The 23,073-nt window shown below is 27.5% G+C and overlaps 1 protein-coding gene across 1 annotated transcript in view; it reads right to left on the bottom strand.

Moving 5' to 3' along the window:
- Positions 1–8,248: 8,248 nt before the first annotated feature.
- eys (eyes shut) overlaps positions 8,249–23,073 on the bottom strand; it is a 96,271-nt gene continuing 81,446 nt past the window's right edge. Inside the window, exons 17-23 of the mRNA XM_075357709.1 lie at positions 21,096–21,305; positions 20,192–20,380; positions 18,394–18,635; positions 16,357–16,498; positions 15,238–15,416; positions 11,294–11,531; positions 8,249–8,415 (exon numbers count right to left, since the gene is read on the bottom strand). Coding sequence (XP_075213824.1) covers positions 8,249–8,415; positions 11,294–11,531; positions 15,238–15,416; positions 16,357–16,498; positions 18,394–18,635; positions 20,192–20,380; positions 21,096–21,305 — 1,367 coding nt within the window. The remainder of the gene's footprint in view (positions 8,416–11,293; positions 11,532–15,237; positions 15,417–16,356; positions 16,499–18,393; positions 18,636–20,191; positions 20,381–21,095; positions 21,306–23,073) is intronic.

Below are 23,073 nucleotides of genomic sequence, written 5' to 3'. Positions count from 1 at the left end.
TCCGGCGTTTGAAAATTAGGCAACATCAAATAAGAAATGAGTGATGGTTTTTCATGCTGTCTAATCATTACATTATACCTACAAATAATCTTTACATACAGTTCTGAACTGCAGGAATGACTCATGGTTTTGGAATGATATTTACACAAGCCTGTTTCTTATTTTTCACCTCATCTTTCACATCAACTTGCTCTATATCATTAAAATAATTCTATTGTACAAGTGGTACTAATTAGGTTTGTTTTCTCTGACAGTAATAATGGTCAGTTTACTCCCAGTCCTTGTGATGAGTGAAGGTATCATTTTTTCAAAAATAAATTTAAATTGTTTCAAGTACAATGATTATTAACCACTAACATAAAAGCAACAACATCTAGTTAAACTCCAGCTTTAGTGATCTATTGGAACCATTTTACTGCACTTGGCTATTGGCATTTCATTTCTTCAGACCCTTCAATTTCCAGTTTTTAGACATCCCAGGTGTTCTTGAATCATCAGTTATGAGAGAGCATTATATATTACTTGTATTGCTGACTATCACTGCATTACAATGGGTTTGGCATGCTGGTTTGCAATAGATATTTCACTTAGTGAAGAAGTTAATAATAAACCACTTTACTTCTACTAGTAAGGTCCTAGTAAGCTTGGAATGCCTGTAATTTTTGAAAAATCAATACATGTTTTGAGAATGACTTTTTATTTATGTCAAGTAGCATACTACTGTTTAGAAAATTAAATCTAACAATCAGATAGCTCCTCAGAGTACAGATTAACAATTTCTAATCCATCTAAATGCCAATATAACTAAAATTGTTGTAGAAATGGTCCAAATGCTGTACCAAATCTAATTAATAATGCTGAATAAACTGGAAGAATAATGTGCACTCATAAGAAACACGATTAATTTAAACATAACAACATTCAAATTACAATCAATATTTCCATTTTTTTTAAATTTTCTTAGTATTACCAGCTTAAAATTAGTCATCTTTTTCTGATAATTTCCAAGCTTACCTATCAGATTAAATAAAAGCAATCTTTAAAAATTTATTTATCTCTTTTTTATAATCAGAAACCTGTTTTCCTGCCATATACCCTTATTTTTCCTACAATTACATACATAAGATCTACTTCTTCAAATAAATAACTGGATATAAAAAAAATATAAAAATAATTATGTACACACATTACTTCAGATTTTTATTAAATTTTTTTTTATAAAATAGTTAGCAGTAATTAACAATTTAATCTATAGTACACAAACATAAATTCATATAAAGACAGTAAAATATTGCACTTACAGTATTGCACATTAATCATTTAATGAAAAAACAAACTTCCACAATAACCCACTTATTCAAGTAGTATATGTTTAAAATTATTCATACATAATACTTTATTTTGTACATTAATTTAAATTTATAATAAATTAACATTTAATTTTTTTACAAGGTAGGAAATAATGGATTGGTAGAAATGACATAGAATAAATCTGGTCTCTGATCGAGTCAAAGTTGGCCTGCATAAAAATTCTTTTATTTTCTTTTTAATATTTATATTGATTTTACTTTTGTAAACAGTATTAAATTTGTATGGGCTTTTACTTATTGTTTTTGACATTTGGGGTTACTTTTATCTGATTTCATCAGACTCTAATCATATTAGCTTATATTTATGTACAATTTAGATAGATATTAATAAAAGAAATACACATTAAACACAAATTAACTATTAGTTAAAAAAGATTAATAAACATTTTATAAGTGTGATTATAAACCTTTTATAACCTGATTATATGTAGTGATCTAAAATACTCATATTATAATTATTATTTACTCATATTTTAGAGGATGAATATGATTTACTTCTTCATTTATGATGTTAGATTTTAGAAAGATCAGTTCTATTTGATACGTACCTCAGTTACTTGTACAGAGTTTTGTGCAATGTCTGGATAGAAGTTCTGGTTAGGAGTCCAAAAGCTGACTCATCATCCTACTCAAATCCAGTAATGAAGCAGGTGATATGCTGGTAACAAGTTATTGCTGGTATAATTTGTATGGTATCTATCCAAAAATAGAGATGATTGTCAAGGGAAGGAGAAGGGTAGGGGAAAGGAACAATCAGCCTATACAGAGTCTACCTCTGTGTTAAACTGGTGAAACTGGCTTTTCCAGGTATATATTTATAATGTTAAATATTCATTATGTTCTCAGCATTTAGTATGAGTCCATTTTCAGGTAATTAGTAAGTCTAATAAGTATCAAAAAGTATATGTTGTGTTGTGGTCTATATATTTTTTTTGTCAAATGTAGGTGACTGATTAAAATTTAACATTATAATGTGATAAGAACGCACGATAAGAACTCTTGTTATAATGTGAAAGAACTCTTTTCTAGTGAAAATATTTTCATCTAATGGTTTATATTTTTGTATTTTTAAATATGTGTCCTAATATAAATATTAGGTGATTTGAAAAAAATTATGCTGTTTTTGTAAGAAATACTTAATTGAATGTGTTCTTTATGTAGTAATCTGTGGTTAGATGTGTGTCCTTTCAAAATAGAGATAATTTTATTAATAATATAATGAATGCCATCTGCATGGAATATTGTGTATGTAATGTCACAAATGAAGTAGCTAAAAAAAACAAACAAAAAACACATTTATAAAGATCTCCTGATTGACAACTTTTACATTTTTTTTACAGATTTATACTTTGTTTCATCAAATAAATTGTTATGTATATTATTTTTTATTATATATTGCAAAATCAAGTTATTCTGTTATTTTTATTTTTTTAAATAATAAAAAGTGATTATATTTGTATTTATGATTAGTTTTTATAAATATAATTAATTATTGAGTCAAGTACATAATAAAATCAATGAATTTAACATAAACCTTACGTTAATCACAATAAATCTAAAACTTAACAAAAAAATGTTAATCCTGACTTTTAGAAATTGTACATTACAACAAACTGCATAAGACTTTTCAAAACATATACCTTAACCCCTCAACTATATTATTTTGAAGCTGCTGTGTGGCAAAAAAGAACTGATATTGGTATTTATCTAAGAATTACTTACATAATAGTAATTTTTTAAAGAATAAAAATAAAAATGCATTTTTAAAGATTTTTAATCTTATCTTAAATTCTAAATATTTTCATTAAATGTTATAAAAATTACCTTATACCCTATTTTTGGTACAGAATCTCACTTTGCCGTTATTTGACCAGTTATTATTTATGAAATTCAGAAATTGGTGAGGGTTTTTTCAGTTAAATCTTTTGGTATTTTTAAATAATTTTCTGTACACTATTTTGATTGTAGATTCCAGTTTTAATTTATTTATGCCATATATTAGTAGCTCCAAAGAGACACACAAAAGACAATGTCGAATATCTTCTGCCATTGTAAATAATACATTATTCTTAATAATACATTACATTATTATATAATGTAATGTGAATACATTTATTATTCAAGTAATGTGAATTATTTTATTACATTATTCATTACATTATTCTTTATGGATTTTATTAGCAATAATAATGTAAAGTTTAAGTAAAATTCCTGCTTTTTAATTTGAAATTACAAATGAAACTACATCATTAAAAACCAGTTGCAAACGTACATAACAAAAAAAGTCAACAGTTTGTAAAATAATACTATTTTATCTTTCTGTTACAGTGATTAACTTTTCTCTACATTATAGTGTAATTAAAAAAAAAAATCAATATTTCTTGGCACATATACCTGATAAAAATTAATCTACATGTTACATTTCAATAGAAAAATAATACAAATTTTCTATACTGTAACTATCTTGACAGTTTAACTAATATCATTATAATTTAACTAAATTTGATGCTACTTTTATTAGAGTTTTATACAAGTTCATTAGACTTTTAATAAAAATAAAGAATTGTGCTAAACAATTATTAAAATAAATTGAAAAACAATATTATGCTCAAAAGCTGTTAACAAATTTCACTTCTTAAAATCTAAACAGAAATTTTTTTACTTAAAAAGATTTGATGAAGACATAGTGGGCAATGTGAATTGAAGATTTTAATGGGTTAGATATTTTTGAACTAATTTATGTTTTCTATTGAAATTGCCTAAAAAGCAACAGTCATTTTACATATTTTACTCTTATTAAAAAATAAAAACACTAAAAGTACTTATTTTGTAGAATTTTGTAAGTACTGTTTACTTTTCAATTGATTTTTTATTACTATTTCTTCTCTTTTCATTTATTTATTTAATTTATACATACATACACTAATTACTCTCTGTTGATAATGATTGTTTAATTATTGAAATAACCATCTAGTTTAGATTTTAAATAAGGTATTAAACAGTTTTTTAACATAATTTTTTTCCAATTTGTTAGTTTTAATGTTACATTTTTGTTTGCTGTACTTTTTTCCCAACAGATTCAGGACTAGATGTTGTAGATAAGATTCATAATATAGAAGAAATTATTGATAACAATATTATTTTCTCTTAATTGACTATTTTTACAATTAGAACAAAGAATTTATAGATTTATTTTACTATCATTCTATTTATTGAAGTAAAAGGATATTTGTCAGAAAACTGATAATATATGTACTCAATTTTTTTCATGCAAACAACACTTGGATGTGCACTTATACTTATGCGCGCGCGCGCACACATACACACACACACACATTTACCAAGAAGCAATATTTACAAGCTCCTAAACTCATTTAATAAGCTGTATTTATCAAGGTGTTTTCAAAAGTTTACTATGTAGTTGTTTTTCTTATAACTGCTCTTAGATGTGTCCAATAAGTTACTTTTCTTTTTTAAAAAGGAAAAATTGCCGAATCAATGCATACACAAAACAATCAAAGTTTAATTTCTTGGTATTGAATATCTATAAGATATAATTTGGTGCTAACATGGAAAACTACCAGTAAATAGAGAAATTAACTCGTTAATTTTTTAAATAAAAAATTAGTTACTGGCTGTAGATGTAATTGCTAGAAAGTACATTTAATCTGATAGTTCTCAATTAAAATTCTTGTTGCAAGCTATTCATTATGTAGATATTTTTAGTAAACAACTTAACATTAATTTCTAACCCAATTTTTTTTTAAGTTTGAATTATTGTAACTTTGTTGAATAAATTAACACTGGTATGAAATATGTTTACAAAAAATAGATTTTAAAAAATCAATTGAAATTTTGGTTAAATGGATTTAAATGTCTGTCAGTGCACTTGGGTTGCTGGAGTTGAATAAAATGTTCTCTAAAGAAGAAAACTAACTGCTGAGTTATTAATATAGGGGCTTACAGGTTACACTAAAAAGGTAAATTTTAAAATAAACAAAAAGGAAGTACATAAAAAAAAATCAGTTTCAAAGCAAAAGTAAATAGGTAGAATTGTAGTCTTATGTACAAATAATGATTTGATATCTCTTTGGTAATTTATTCTCTTAAATGTTATTACTAGTCTATTATTTTATGAATTTAATTGAATTAAATACAGAGGTGTTTTTGTATGTGAAATGATGCTGTGGTGTTTGTTAGGTTGGTACAGAAGCTAATAGATAAACTAACAAAAAAGTATAATTAAGTATAATTTTATTGATAACAATTTTATTTGAATATTATTTGAGGAATTTAATTTTGCTTAGGATAGATTGATAAAAATTCATTCTGCTATCTTGTTATTGAGACTGTACTAAAGCAGGGGTAGACTAAAGAAATAATTTTTTAAAACAGTCATCTGAAAGCGATGTAAAATAAATGCAGGAAAAAAACAGTAAAAATAAAAATCATGTTTAAAAGTAAATACTAAGCACTAAGAATTTACTTTTTGAACACAAGTGGTTTGGCAGTTGTAACACAAATTTTGTTTTGATATTTATTATGAATTTATTTTTGAAAGAATCTAAAGCACTTAATTTGAAAATATAATTTCTTTTAATAAAAATATAATTTACAATATTTGATAAAACTCTATTATAATGTTAATTTTTAATAAAAAAGAATTCTTAGAACCATTTTTATATAAGTTACAATTCTTTGAATAATATGTACCTATTATTGAGTCATTTATATTATAGTTAATAAGTAGATTTTTTCTATATTTCAGTAACATAAAAAACAAAATGGTTTGTAGCATCTTCTGATTAAAAACTATATGATTGTTAAATTAGACAATAATTTTTTAAGGTAATCCTTTTTTATAAACATTTACTATTAACTATTAATATTCTTAGCGGTGTCATATGCTATTAATTTTATCCTATATTGACACATGCTTGAGAAAACGAAACCAGAAATACAAAGTCTTTGTTATTACAATCATAATTACTGCATACAATACAATCTCTAATCTATGGACTACAAGGGACTGTCTATTAATATACCATAGTTAGACAGTATGAGTGTAAACAGCATATGCAATGACATGCTGTCTGCTTGAAAGTTATTTCTGAACAATTTACCTGTTTTCAATAAAATTTACACGTTAATAAGGTTTGGTCATGAATCAAACTTAGGCTATGTAAATTTAAAAATGTTCTAGAGTTTACCCCTTGGTTAAAAAGGAGTTTTTTTTTAACATTTATTCACTGGAATGTTATTTTGGTAAAATATTTAATTTAATAAGAACATAATTTAAATCTTCATAAAAAATTTTATCCACAAAATAATTTTTTTGATAATTTAGTACTTTTCCAGCTATTCATATTCTTCCTAATGAAATTGGTTTCCATTATATTAACGAAAGATTTTAAATGAATAAAAGATAGAATAAATAAAACATTTGAGATGGAATAAGTTGAAAATTGAGTAACTTCTGATGGCATGATTCCTTAAAATTATAATAGATTTGAAAAGAAACAGCATAAACATTATATTATACATAAAAAGCATTCTTTAAAAATATTCAAATCTAGTTCAATTAACAGTATTTTGAAGTGAGTTAATGCTTAGACCATGAAAATTGATAATTTTACCAATTAATAATCTCACAGACTATTATTTTCATTGGCATTTTTCCCACTAACAATAAGTAAATCATTTTTAAAAATAATTTCTGGTAATTCAATTTAAATTTGTTTAAATTATGAGCTTTGACAGAAAAGTAATGACAATATAATTTTGTATTCACACATGACCAGCAAAACAAGATTGTCCCCTTCAAATAATTTCCTTGTGACAAAACACATTTCCACAAAGACTGGTCTCAATATTCACAACAATGTTGAAGGCAGCAACAGAATTACTTTCAGCTAATACTTAGCTTCTTGGATATCATTAATGGTTCCAAAATTATTACCGTTTACGATAGCCTTTTAAGATCTAGCCAATGAGAAAGAGTGGAGAAGTTTACCATCTTGTCCAGGATTTACACCCTACCAAAATCATATAAAAAATATATTCTTACAAAAATGAGTAAAATTATATATTATTTGTCAAAACTTGTTCAATAGTTTGCCTAAACAAGTCATGGTTGAGATTGCAGAAGAAGGAAGAGAAAGTGAAATTTTCAAGCTTAATTTTCTCCATTAATCATCAGCACATTTTCAGATTGCATAAATATTTATTGTAATAAATTTCTCTCTTGTGGTGGGATAAAAATAACTTGGAACTATTTCAGAAATATGTGTTTAAAATATTATATTTAAGTCCATGAATTCATTTTTCTTCAGAATAAATATACATATGATACACATATCATTGCAGATAACAAATGTGTAGTGTCATAAATCACATTTCATTGCTTGATGCCTTATTACACCTACTGGGACGTTAATCTCAAGAGGAGGTGGACAAATTAAGTAAAAATTAAGTATTATAAGTTAATCTATATTTAAGAAAAAAATTAAATATTTTTAAGTATTATAAGTTATTAACCAGTATTTAAGGAAACTAAATATTAAAAGAAAATATGAAAACAATTTTTGCTATGTACCTTAATCAACTATTATATAGGGTATGTACTTTAATTTGAAGAATAATGCAAATATGTATTATTTTACTGTAACAGCAAGCTTAAAATTTTAATTATTTCTTGAAATTTACAGTTAAAATAATTAAATACAGAAGATCTAATTTTTTAAATTCTTTTTGCTTCTGCGAAGGCAAAATTAATAAATGTATGTAAAAGTGTATTGTCTATTAATTTTATACAATAAATGAAATATTTGGCAGTTTTATTTTCTTATATTATAAGAACTACTTTATTTATTTACAAGTTATTGGTCTACTCCATCACAAGTCCCAATGTTTTCACCAATATAATTAGTGAAATCTGTTATTCCAGTATGTTTGGTCCATGCCAGTTCACGTATGCAACCATTAAATTGAACTCTATAAAGACCATGTGTTTCTGCTTCAATATCAGACTCCTGTGGAAAGCCACCTGCAAAGAAATAAGAAGTTACAATCTGTAATAATCTGAATGACAAAGTCTTAACTTGACATAGTATATAAACATTAAAAAAAATTAAAAGTAAAATATCTCACGCAATAAAAAAAACTCTTGCGCAGTTCTGCACTAGAAGAAGTTACTTAATTATGTCTCCTTTTGAAAAAGTATCGACTCAATCTAATCTAAAATTTTACAAAGAAAGTGAAATAAGAAATAAATAAGAAACAAAAATAAGTGAATAATCAAGAAGCAAATTAAAATAAAACTATATACATATATAAATAATAATAAAAAGAATAATTTTAATATACTGTAACAAGAAAATCAGTAATAAGTTAATAATTCTGATGCCCTAACTATTTTGCAGGCAAAAATACACCCATTTTCAGAGTACAGTGCATTACATATGTTAGATTAACCAGTAGACCCTACACATAAGCATTAAGTTTCAACTCAGTCACCACTGTGACTCACTATATAAGGGCGTATGAAAAATAGATAGACCATTACACAATTTACGTAACCCTTAGATAAAAAACATACCCAGACTCATCATGACCCTCAAAGTAGGGAATGCTACCTGAATACGATGAAAAATATTACTAACAATAGATACTGAAGATAAAGAAATGTCAATGTTCCAACTTGTAGCATCATAATGAACCATGCTTCTAACTTGCCCTGCTCAAATTTTTTTGATCATAAATTGAGTGTAACTCAAGAATGACTTAACTAATCTTCATCAAATTTTCAAATGTACTACTTCAGATACACTACTATAGCGTACCTAAATTTCAGCGAAATTGATCTAATAGTGTTGGAGATTTTTAACCCATAAAACTTTATACATAGGCGTATTTAGAAATAAACATATAAGGGAACCATGATTTAAATGAATGTTATTTGAATATTCCTCATACCTCAAAACATAAAGAAAATTCATTTACATCCCTGTCACTCCCACCATGCGACTGAAATTAATACCGTAATTCCTATGAGAAGTCTGTAAAGATTACTGCTACAAATGAAATATAACAAAAATATTACAGAAAGATGAAATTGATATGAGGGCATTTAATAATTAAAGACAAAAACTGCTCAGGAGCTAAAGTGACTTACTTAATCAACATGACATTTTTTTCACTTTTCAATATAATGTCTGGGAATATAATATATTTGTCCCATTTCTGAATCAGCTTTTTGATGTTGAGTACATTTTCTTTGATGAAGTAATTGCCATTAAACGTTTTACCATGTAGTACCTCCTTAACTGAACCAAAAATAAGAAATTCCCATCTTGACCATCAGTAGAAGAAAGCACAGTGACAGTCTTTTGCAATGAAAAAGGACCAGTTTTTGTAGAAGATCAGCAAACAATTAAGTAGCGCATACTACTGTAACTTCCTTATCATCAAAGTAAAGCCAGCAGTGGTGAAAAAACACTCTGGATCTCAGCGCAGAGGCATCATTCTGTTTCACAATAATGCCTGATCTGCGCGCGCATGCCTAACACAGTTTAGGTAAGTCAAGAAACCAAACAAACTGCATTGGGAAGAAATGTAGTTCCCTAATACAGTTCTGACTTGGAACCATCGAATTTCCACATCGACAGTTGAATTTGTGTGCTTTGATTCTACACTGTATTTTTTATTCTACTTCATAATGAGTTCATATTTTATCACAGTTATACTGTGCACAAAACATCACCTTCCTGTTGATACTGTTGTTTCAGGTCTGTACCCATACAAAGTCCTTGTCTTGTTATGGTGATCTGTGAACTCTCTTGGAACCCATTTTGTGCTTGTTTTGTGGCACTTAAGCTTGTTGGTGATAATGTTATGAACTGTACAAACACTACCTGTAATTTTTCAGCTACAGTCTGAACTCTACTCTGTTGATCTTCTTGATTGAAAGAGTCTATGTGAGTTTTAAGTCCTGGAGTTGAAAATTCAATTGGATGTCCAGAATTGGATTCATCAGTCACTGAATTTCGACTTTGTCCATATTAATTAGTCATATGAAAGTAAATTTAACTAGGTTTTCACCTTCAGATAGCAAAAAACAGATCACTGCTTGCTGTTCAACTAATCTGCAAACTTTTAAGAGGACAGGCTATCATAAAATGAGATTTTGAGGATACCAAAAAAAATTTTACTCAAACAGCTGATCAAAAGTCATCATACCAACTTACTGTTCTGAAAATATCATAATCCTCATACCAATTGTTTTGTTTCCACAGCTATTTGTGGCTTTAATTATTAAATGACCCTCTTATTTTGGTAGAAGAGAAAGAAGGGAATTAGATGATGTCTCATGACAGAATTTTGTAGACCAGAGATTTCTGTAGACAGGTCAATGAAATAAAATTTATTAAAAAATAAAAATAAACTTCTTTGTTTATTATTAAATTAATTAAATATTCCTTCATGAACTTTATAGAAATCACAAATAATAAATAAATACTGTATTCAAACCAACCCCATTGGTAAAAAGTTGTAAGGTAACAGAAAAATAAAAAAAAAATTCTGAAAGTTACATACTTTTTCTGGTGAAAGAAAAAAATCTATTACAAACAATTAAAACTTATGTTCAGGTCAAGGGTGGATGTAAAAAATCCATTGATGTAGTTAAGGTACTTTTATTCTAAAATCATCTTCTTCATAAGAAAGCAAAATTAACAAGAATGTAAATTCTTTAAATTCTTTTTATATTTCTATAAAAATATTTTTATAACAAAGTAGATGTTAATAATCAGTTGTAAGTCAGTCTGATTATTAAAATCTGTTTATCAGTTACTTGAAAGTGGTCTCTCACTGAAATATTAGAAAAAAAATTATGAAACTTTAGAATTACATGCAACTGTACTTACCCAAATAAAAAATACCATCACTGTTAAGTAGACGATTGGTTGATGTCGGAAAAGTTAAAACATTGAGGTCAATGAACAGGGTGATATTTTCAGAACTGAAGTGAAGGATGACATCATGCCAGCCACCATCAGCAACCCATACTCCAGGTACTTTCACAACTGATGCATCAGTATTTTCCCATGCCCATACTACTTTAATGAGGCCACTTTCAACACCCACTCCAACAAACTCATTAACCTGTCAAATAAAATAATTAAAATCAATTTATAAATAACTTGTTGATATTAAAAAGAGTTTAATGAGTCTGAATATATTCTTTCCCAGTTGTTATAGTACAGAAAAATACATTATAACTTCTGTGTCCCATAGAAGTGAGAAAGCAATTTGTTCAAAAATAACGTTTTGAATTTTATGTTTTTCCACATCTTGATGTCTCGTGAATACAAAAATTCTAAAATCGTACAAAATGATATTTTTTTGAATGTGGTGTGTGCATGCAAGTGAGAATTTTTGCTAACTGGGAACATACAACTCACAGTCATGAAATATATCAAGGAGTATAGTTCCATGAAATTTCTGAAAATATCTGATAAGAAACTTGGGAGATATTAAGGAATTCTCTATCTTGAAGGAAGTTCAGACTTCATGAAAATATTTACTAGTTCATAGCTTTTAACTTATAAGAAATACAGTATGATCACAATTACTACTGGAAGAAATACCTTTGTACAGTTTTTAAAAAAAATCTACCAAAGTAACCCACCCCCTTCATAAAAATACTATTTTCATAAAGTCAACTGTTTCAACCAATAAATTAAAAATTTTTAAAAAAGGTTTTTTTTTAAAATAAGACATCATTCAAAATATTGTTTAAGATTTAATGCACAGATACTTTTCAATTTTTTCTGAGGTGCTTACATTTTGTTTCATGACACTATCGTGTACCTTTGTACGTAAATGAATTTATCTAATTTTTAAAACTTTTACTAGTTTAACAAATCACTCCAGAACAATTTTTCTTTCAATAAGAAAGTAAGTAAAGAAAAATTTTTTATGTCATAAAAGTAATAAGAGTTTTCAGTTATTAGTGAGTTCAAGTGTCTAGAAACTTCAATAAAGGTATAACTGGAATTAATGGCTCAAAATTGATATTAGATTAATAAATTTTATATTACATACACATTAAAATCATATGAAAGTGAATAATAGTAATACAGATATTTTTGTAACCAGACCTATTTTAGAAAGCATTTAAAATAATACAGAAAAATATTACTTAGTTAACAAACTCAAAGCCAAAATTAAGTTGTGCATGTATATAATATTGTTTAAAAATATTGCTAAATAAATAATAATTTTTCAATTACTACCCAATCTCTTTTCCAATTATGAGAACTTACTAATCCTGATAGGTTTCTGATTTGCCAAAGGTTTCATGATGTTACTCTCTGTTCTTTCTTAGAAAGAGATATCACATAAACACACTGCAGATGACAGACCACTGTGGAACAGTATGCCTAAAAAATATTCCATACTAAATTTACAATTTTTTGTAATTCCTCACAAAATGTTATATTCAGTTTAACTTAATTTATTTAATTATAATTATTATAATTCTAATTACTATACAATTTATTTAATTATAATTATTTAATTTATATTTACTTTATACTAAACTTATAACGTTTTAATTCTCACAAAATTTTTTTCAAGCAGGATTTTAATGTGTATTATTATTTCGGGCAACATAGCCTTTTACTTGGCTCCACACTAACTCAGTTGGATTAGGTTACAGTACTAAGGGGGAAGCTTTAACACCGTATGACCTTTCATTTCAGCAAAATCATCAATTAAAAATTTATTCAATTTGTCATGGTTGTTTTTTACATGTTCAAGGAGTTCTGCTTTTAAACTTTTTTCTTCAAAGTGGATATTTTTTGACTGCAGCCATAAAGCAATTTCTTATTTCCTCCATGAACTGTTTGGAATATTTTCTAGTTTTACACTATGGTATGGAGCATTGTCCATTACAACAATACTACTTTCGGGTAAAAGAACACTTTTTCAAACCACTTCCTAAAAATATCTTTGTTCATGTCATTGTGGTAGTCTCCCAATTTTTTTGATTCAATATGAGTAATCCCTTTCTAAAAATCCATTTTCATTGCCAATATGTACCACAATTAGTCACTTTCCTTTATTTTTTTGGAGGTTGCAGGCCCCTACTTAATCCTGAAGATATGCTGTTTTTACAGATGTAAATGTCATATCACACCAAATTCTTGAAGTGGTGTGGCCTACCCACCTTTCATCCAAATAAAATATATTTCTACCTGCTTTTCTATAATTTTCTATTTTTGTTTGAAATAATTACGCCGCCAAATTATGAACTCTTCTTGATCAACAATTGCACTTTTTTTATTTTTTTTAATAAATTTAAAATCCATTGACAACAGTAATTTGTATAAACTAGTGTGTCCAATCTTTGATAAACTTGTCACCATTTATCACAGCCAGCAATTTTTTTTAGGTTGGTATTTCATTTTGAAAAAAGAATTATGTACAGTCAATCTTATTACATTTTTGTAAAATTCATCCCATTTTCCTACCACAGGTTTTCCACATTTTCTATTTTTAACAGGAGTTTTTACCTTCCTTTCCTATTTATTTCAGTCCGTAATCTATTAATACTACTAACTGACACACCAGTTATTTCAGAAGTAAGTTTCACTTCTTCCTTTTTAAGCAATGTAGGAGTTTTCTTCAGCAGTTGATTGAATATGTTAAAACTATTTTTTTTTTTAACCACTTTGCAAATGTTTCTCTTTTCTTTGTTGATTAAAAGATCTTCCTGAATTATCAGCCATATCGATAAACTATTCAAATACACACACATATAGGCTAATCACACTATCAAATCTCACAATAATCAGTAATAATCGTACAGTAAATAAATCGCACAATAACTGTACATACATACATATACATAGTCACACATACCAAAAAAGGACTGAAACAAAGAACAACAATTAAAAGAAAATTAAAAATATCCAGTATGGAATAAGAAAATTTATACTGTTATTTCAAAATCAGTGATAAACAATATTTTGTTTATAAACATCAGGTAGTTACAACAACTCGGCACGTACAATAATTTGCTGTATATACACGCACTACCACACTTGCAGTTTGTTTATTTCATACATCCTTCTATAAATGAACAAATTATACATGTCTTTACTTGGAACAGACTTTTATTTCTTCATTTTCTCTTAATTCAATTGTTAATTTCAAAACAGTGACTTTTAATTACTAATAAAAGTACATTAGTTTTATCACATCATCTATTATTTTTAAAAATCTCTTATGTAGCTGCTATTAAATTATTAAGTGCATATTTATATTCAAACAATGAAAACTTTAAAATTATACATCTATAAAATGAAGTTTTCCTCTATTGACTGGGGAAAATGTACATATACATTATTTCCAATGAAAAGTAATACATTAATTTATTAGTATTTGTTCTAGTATTTTCTAAGGCTGTGATGTATTAAAATATCTCAGATTCTAATCATAATGATCTGAATTGCTTTTCTTAAGAATAATGATGTTGATTATATAAGTTTATTCTATTTGGTAAACAGAATGAAAAAAAATGAAAGTCACATCTGTATATCAGTGGTATAATCAGTAAAGAAACAGTCACAAACCATTCCAATCCTCACTTTTCATAAAATGCCTGGAATTTTATTCTTGAAATTGACTGCCTTTTTTGTGACTAGTTCTTTAAGCCAGGTCATCTGCAATTATTATGGTTGTAAAATATAACATTCATGTACAGTAAGAAGCTGAAATTTTATGAAATTGAAATTATTGACACACATAGAACATCATGTATAAAAATTTGTAATAGAAAAACACATTTTGTATTATTTTTTACCATTGAGCTCCAAAGAATCATTCCATCAGGCTGAGCAGTTGAAAAATTTACATATAAGAAATCAATTTCATTCATTCGAGTTTGTTCACTTAGAATATTTCCTCTCTTCTGTAAGTAAGGACTGGAATCTACCACAATGAAACTGTCACCACTAAAATGTGGAGCTCCAACTGGTACTTCTGTGAGTAATAAAAATTACAATGAAACATAAAATTTTAGAAAAGGTAACATACAGTTTTATTAAGTATAATAAGAATATAGATTAATAATTTCATATTTTATTTCTTGTGCACTTTATTACTGTGTTTTTGTATTTGTTGGTATCTCTCTCTCATGTTTCTATGAGTCAATCACAGATTCACAGCATTCATTCACAGATGTCTATGAGTCATTCACAGATTCACAGAATCACAGCATTTTCTAACAGCATAACTAATTTCTTACTGCAGTTCATTAATTTGTTAAATTAATCACTGTTATTTGTTATTTAAATCATAAGCAAAGCTACCTGATATTTCAAAAGGTAAAGGGCTATTTCACGATTTATCTTCACATTACTTTAGTATGCAAACAGTTTGTTGACTGTACAAGTGAACTTCTGTTTAGTACAAGTCTCTGTTGAACAATGACATTATGCTCTAAACATCTTATTGGCAAACCCTTACATAGCAAATGGGAGTCAATTTATTTTTTGAGGCAGTTGTAGTGGTTAACGTGCTGACTTCAAAATCAGCTGGTCAGATTCAATTCCCAGAAATGGCTTAGCCCTTCATAATTTCATCTTCCTTTTTAAAATATGAGTGCAACATGTCTGAGGTAGCAATAATAGAAAATGGAAAAAATTCTATGGTTCAAGATTTATTTTAAGTGGTTTCAGAATTCAAGAAATTAATATAATGCAGGATCAGTATTTTTTTATCACAATTTGTCAAACTTTTTGGGAACTTTATATTTGTGTTGTGATATTAATGTGTTTGTCTTATCCTTTATCCTTTCCATTTACATAAGCCAATAAGGAAACACAGCAGTTAATAATAAAAATAAACAACCTGTTTTATTATCGATGAGATTATTTTAAAAATGTACACACTAATCCATAAAAAAAATTAGGAAACTCACCTAGTTCACAAAAGTGACCTCCCCAACCACTTAAACACTGGCAGGTTGGTTGTACTCCTTTTTCTTTAATGCACTGCCCACCGTGTTGACATGGTGCTTCAGCACAAGATAATATTGTTTCACATTTATTTCCAGTAAAATACTGTAATTAGGAAAAAAAACATTGTATTAGAATAAAGATCTCTTATTTAAAATCATAATGAAAATATTATATATTTTATTTGGTTTAATTATTAATATTATTTATAAGAAAAGTTAATATTATGTTATAAGAATAGGATTTCAGCTATCATGAAACTACACTCCTATAATTCATGTTTTATCTGTTTATTTACATGTTTTAATAAATCAAGAAGTCATTTTTTGTTAAAATATTTGTTATTAAGATAATAATTACAGTTATCTTTTCTGCTAAGATTACTTTGGTTTCTATGTTTAGTACTGCTTACCTTTCTTAGTTTCACTTTTTTATCTCTAGTTGATGCGTTTCAAAATCACTCCATTATCAAAACTTATTGTACTAGTACTTTTAAATCTCTGTTAATCTTTATATAGTGTTTAGTCAACACCCCTCCCTATATTTGATGTCATGCCTTATTCTTGTTTATTTGTTATTAATGGCTATATATTGAGGCTCTTGAAAAGGACATTTGCTTGATTGTTGATCTGTTCATTTTGTTCTTCCTTTAACATTGAAGAAGAAAGATTTCTTGAAGATTTAAAGATTTAAAGATTTGAAGATTTCTTGAAGATTTCTAGTCTTCCTTTAGGAAGACTAGAAATCTTTAAATTAAAAAGTAATAAAACGATCATAAATGAACAAGTTAACAATCAAGTGCCTTCTTTTCATGATCCTCTATTCATTGAAAACAGGAAATAGGTAAATAAAATTAAAAGATAAGTATAACCATAATGATAAATAAACAAGAGGAAGGCCAGATAAGGCATGACATCATTTTTTGTCCATTACAGCTGGCAGGAAAATGTTCGTAAAATAAGAAAAATAAAAATGATAATGTAAGGATATATCTTCATTTATTTGTATCATTATTATTTCACATGGTAATATTTTTTTTGTATATTGTTATTGTCTAAGATAAAGAAAACTATAAAATATAAAGAGAAGTAACCACTTTTCTTTCTTTATTGATTAATATTGTTATGTTGTGATGCTGCTTTTAATCAAGATTTTTCTATATTTTGTCTTGCTAGTTTATAGCAAATGATTGAGCAGTTCCTATTTGTATCCATAGAATAGTAAACTTAGTATTTCAGATGTGAATTCATAACATATAATAATAATAATGTTATGATCTGAATAAAAAATTCATTTATATATATAAACAGATTACTATTTGCAGTAAATTTCTACAGTAAACACAATCCATAATGAATAGTTAAGTCTCTCATAAAAATATCTTTTTTCTTAGCTGAGAGTTTGGCACTTACACCATCAAACCCAAACTCTCAGCTAAGAAAAAACTTATTTTTATGAGTGATTAAATGACTATGGGCTATGTTACTGAAAAAAATCTATTGCAAATAGTAAACATTTTTTGAGGCCCATCTAGCCTTTGTCTGTGGGCAATATGATCAGTTTGTAATACAGTGGAACTCACAGTTGAGAGTACGAAATTTACTCTAAATCTATTGTAATACTTCATTTGTAACTATACGTGTCAATCTAATAACATGAAACATATTTAATATCTTAATTCTATATCTGTTTACTTTCTAGTTTTGTTTGCTGTAAGTGTTTATGTTAATATGAGTATTGTTATCAAGTGAAAACATTTTATCAGTACATAAAACTTACTGACAGAGAATACTGATCCTCTTTATACATCACCAATAATTTGATCAGTTAATTGCAAGTAAAATCTATCTTAAAACTTTATATGTTACTTATATCGCAGTATATGTACTAACATATCATCACATGTGTTTCTTGTTTCCTTAAGGAAAAATATGACACATATTGTCATGTAATGACATGATATGAAATGTATAATATATTAGAAAAATTTTTATAGGTACCTGTAAGCAAGTACAATGAGGCCTAAATGTGGTATCTAACCAGCAGGTTCCTCCATTTTGACAGAAATCACCTCCACAAGCTGTACCATCACAGTCAGCTATGTTTCTTGCTGATAGTACTTTAGTCTCATCAAGAGGTATATGTTTCCAGTTGACCGACAAACGACGAATACAACCAGTGTATGCAACAGGCAGATCAGCCATTGTGCCATATGGTAAATCAGAAAGATCTGGAATTCCACCTGACAGAATAAATTAAAATAATTGTAATGAAAATATTCACATGTGTTTGTATTGTAATACAAACTCTGTATGCAAGCTAATAAGTTTTGTTAATTTACTACTGTTATTTGCTATTAATAACTTTTATTACATTTAGTGGAGGAAATAAAAACAGGTAAACAATTATCAGCTTACATTATGGTGCTCAAGTGTACTGCTGGGTTAATTGTCTGTAATAACTCAATTGTTTGTCAACGGATTTTTACAAATGAGATATCATTTTGTTCAAAATAAGATGTTTAATACATTTTGTAAAAGTAAAAATTTGATCAAACAAATAATTACAAAGATATTGAAGATTAAAAAGATTTAAGATTGAAATCTTTTAAGGTGACGTTTTCAAATTTTTTTATTTTGCAGAACAAGACCAATCTTAGATTTGACAAATTTAATTAAAGTAGGTTTTCCTGTTCCTGAGAAATAATTTTTTTGTTGAAAATCACAAAATGGCATCCAGAAGGAAAACAAAGCAAAACAGGACGTATATCGACATGAACCGTCTTGCTCATTTTGATATCTTGAATCAGTTCCTGAAGTTTGGCGAATACGTCCTGGAACACTATATCTACAAGTACATAAAACTGTTTTTATGAAAGTTAATAACTGATAAAGAGAAAAAAAAATTAAAGTAGGCTTCCAAATTTTGCTTATCTGGCAGATAGGCCAGGTGGCGAAGAAAATGCTAATACTGAGGTGGTGATGTGGTTTATGTTACACAGTAAGATTGGATGGAGGTTATGTGCTAAATAATCCAGAGCAGTCCTACATGTGGAGATGCAAGTAGAATAAAGTGTGAAGGACTAAGAGTGGAAAAGCAACTGTTGTTAGGTAGGAGTAGGGAAAGGATAGCCTGGACGAAGAGGGGGTTAGGTGCACTCAGGAGTAGTCAACTACTGTTGAGATGACTCCCTGAGCAAGTCTGAAATCCTGTGATTTACATTAACAGCCAAAACTGCCGAATATGGAGCGCTGAAAATCCTCACGAGTTTCATGTACAACTATTACTCGCACGTAAAATTGATGTTTAGTTGCGATTATCTCCCAGGGTCATGTAATAGGACCTTTGTTTTTTGAGCAGTCTGTAGACGGTGTGGTTTATCGCAACTTAATCGAAAGGTTTATTGCCATGTAGTTACACGAACGAAAATGTTGGTTCCAGCAGATCAGATCATAATCATCATCATTGATCATTTACCTTCATTATACAATTGATCAGGATCAGTATAAACTTTTGCCCAGTCACTAAATTTATTTTATTTTTATTTTAAGAATTAAAATTTGACATTTTTCAGAGTTAAGTTATTCAGTAAAATAATTTTAACTATTTAACCAAAAATTGATTGCATAGTTGTATCCTTAGGGTAAAATTCATGGTTTACTTCAAATTTTTTTTTATTAAATTGTATTTTGTTTTGTTAAATTTTTTTCTGTTCATAATATAAATTTTTAATTACTTTTCATTTATTATAATAGAAATTACCTTTTTTTTTTATTAAAAAATAAAAAAATGAATTACCTATATAAAGAGGACTAATTGTAGGCAGAATGGTTTCTCCGAATTGAAGTATTCCAGCATTTACTGAGCCATCAACTGATAAAAATAGTCGTTGTCCATAACGACCTGCTCGAACTCTGTGCCATACACCAAGAGGAAGGACTCGTCCACTTCGAACAACCACTACTTCCTCCAAACGTCTTTTTCCACCTGTTCAGACTGCATTCCTTCTGAATCTGAGTTTTCTCACAATTTATTTTATTACTTAATAAATATTACATTTTTAAATTTTGTTGCAAATAATATAAAAATACCATTAATTTTGTAAAACAACATTTTTTTATTATTACAAGAGAGTAATTAGAATAGTAATAATATATTTTAACAATTATGGGGTAAAAAGTTAAGTAATAAAAAAATTTGCATCGCATATACTGAACAATTATATGAATTTATATAATAAAAAGTTCTCAAATTTTAAAAGTAAGCAGTTAGAGTAGTGTTGTTTGTATTGAAAATATTGCTGTGTAATCTATTAATCAATGAAAGTATTTTTTTCTCAGAATAAGTAGTATAAAATTCAGTATTTACTTCAAAACTGTTCTCAACAATATGAGATTGCAATATAAACTACCAAGTTAGGAGATAATGTTATTTTGATGCTTAGATACAGTTACTGGGGTCTCTAACAGCTGCTGAACCATTCATCAGTGACAATGTAAATGGTTACAGATAAATATCTTCACTTGATTAGATGAAGATGTTATCAGTTAATCAAATCAGTTATTTTTAGTGATACAATTCTGTTTTTTAGGTTTGTTATTTTGATTTACCTTTTTATCATCATAGAAAACAGAATAGGTAGTAAAAATATTAAATGAAAAAGTTGTTATTAAAATCTTATAAAAGTCAGAATAATCTTTACCTAAAGGATGAACTCTAAGCTCAAGGACTCCACCATGCAATGACAATGACAAGAATGTTCGAGAACCCTCACCAGAAAAAATAACAAGACCTCTATTCTTTAGAGGGCGCAATTCAAAGTCAATGCAGATTTGTTGAAGATGGAAGTCAGCTGTTGGTAGAGACAGGTATGATCTTATTCCAGAAAAATTTACATCTGACAGCTTTTCAGCTAAAACAAAAATTTTTTTAATGTAAAACGGATAGTTAAAATTACAAAAATATAAACTATAAATAATGCATCATCTTTTTTTCTAGAATATTTTCATTCAACTATATGCAACAAATATATTACATAATTTATTATAAATGTCATGGATTTACGTGTTGTGTAGAAGACTCAGATTTTAATATATCTAAGCAAATATAAATTAATTTATTTACATACTCCACCGCTGTGCATTATAAAGAATCCTGTTCCTGCTATGTGATAGCAATAAAATATCATGTGCATTTCTCCTCTCTCAGTTTCTCTTTGATGTCAAATTTTTTTTTATCAATTATCCATCTCTAACACTCTTGTTATCATAACAAGAGTATGAGAGAGTAAGGGAATAAGTTGAATTCAACATTACAATGATTATTAATAGTATAACATGCACTGTCAGCACTGTTAGGTGAACCCTTATCTTGAGCAGGAATGCTCAAGACTTGCTTATCACTTAATAAAGAAAAAAAATTAATGTGTGAGAAAGTTGAAGTGAAGAGGAAATACAGTGTCAGAAACTTGCATCATTGGATCAGTATTTTGGACAGTAACTGTCATTGTTAATATAGACAGATGTCTATATTAACAATGGCAGTATTCATGTAGATACATGAATACATTTGATGAGTTGTGAGCTCAACTCACTGAAGGGAATAAATAGATATTCTTTATTGTACATGCCTCACATTTCAGGTATACTTGCAACAAGCCTATAAGATCTTCTCTAAGAAATGAGCAGTTACTAAATACTTCTAGTCATCACACTAATGGATCTTTTTTGCTGTATGTCCATTTATCATTGTAGATGGTACTTCACCACATCAAAATAGAATAGGTCAAAGATTGAATACCAAACAAGAAGTATGATGCACTCATGCACATGCACTAACTCTAGAGAGTAAATCTTCTTTACTTATCTTTTAAACACATTTTACACTTTTTATTTATTATTTTTATTTAATTTTTAATTTAATTATTTATTTTTATTTTCTCTTTTTGTCTATTTTATTTTTTTTAAATTTTGTCTTATTAATTATGTTAAACTTTTAATTATGTAAAAAATTATGTAATAATTATAAATTTTGTTTTGTTATTTTTTTATATTTTTGTCTTACTTGGCAGATAGGATTTGTCACTTTGAATTCTGAAATACATGTAGATACAAAAAGTGAAAACTAGATATGTGTAATTACATGTTGTTACAGCAAGGAATCATACCAAAATATTCTCTGAAGGTAAGATGTATTTACTCCTGTACTATCTACTTCTCATTCTACATTTATAAATTATTGTATGCCAGACTAATTTTACACATTCCGCTTACATGATGTAAGGTGTAATAAATTTCAATGGGTAAAATTGAAATTCATCAGTTCAATTTTAATTAAAATGAGACAAAATTAGCACTCTATGGTACAATTTGTTTGTTAACCTTGAGTAAAACTTTTCAAACTAATTTCTCAGAGACTTATAGTCTAGTGACTGAAAAATCTTATTTTTGAGAAAGTTTTGACATCAATACTGTGGTATGTATTTATTATGCAAGCAATAACAGAATTATGCCCAGTTTCAGTCAGTTAATAATGACTGACGAATTTTATTTCTTGCAAAATATGCCAAGCCTGACCAATTTTAAACCCAGAATCTTCTGAATGAAAAACATAGCTCTACCACTCTGCCACAGGATCAAATCTCAATTGGACATATGTTGTTAATACTGAAAATGATTAAG

The sequence above is a fragment of the Lycorma delicatula genome, chromosome 2 (assembly GCF_047948215.1).
Source record: "Lycorma delicatula isolate Av1 chromosome 2, ASM4794821v1, whole genome shotgun sequence".
Classification (NCBI taxonomy): domain Eukaryota; kingdom Metazoa; phylum Arthropoda; class Insecta; order Hemiptera; family Fulgoridae; genus Lycorma; species Lycorma delicatula.
Note: the sequence above shows the minus strand (reverse complement) of the source record. Positions and strands in the feature narration are given on the sequence as shown.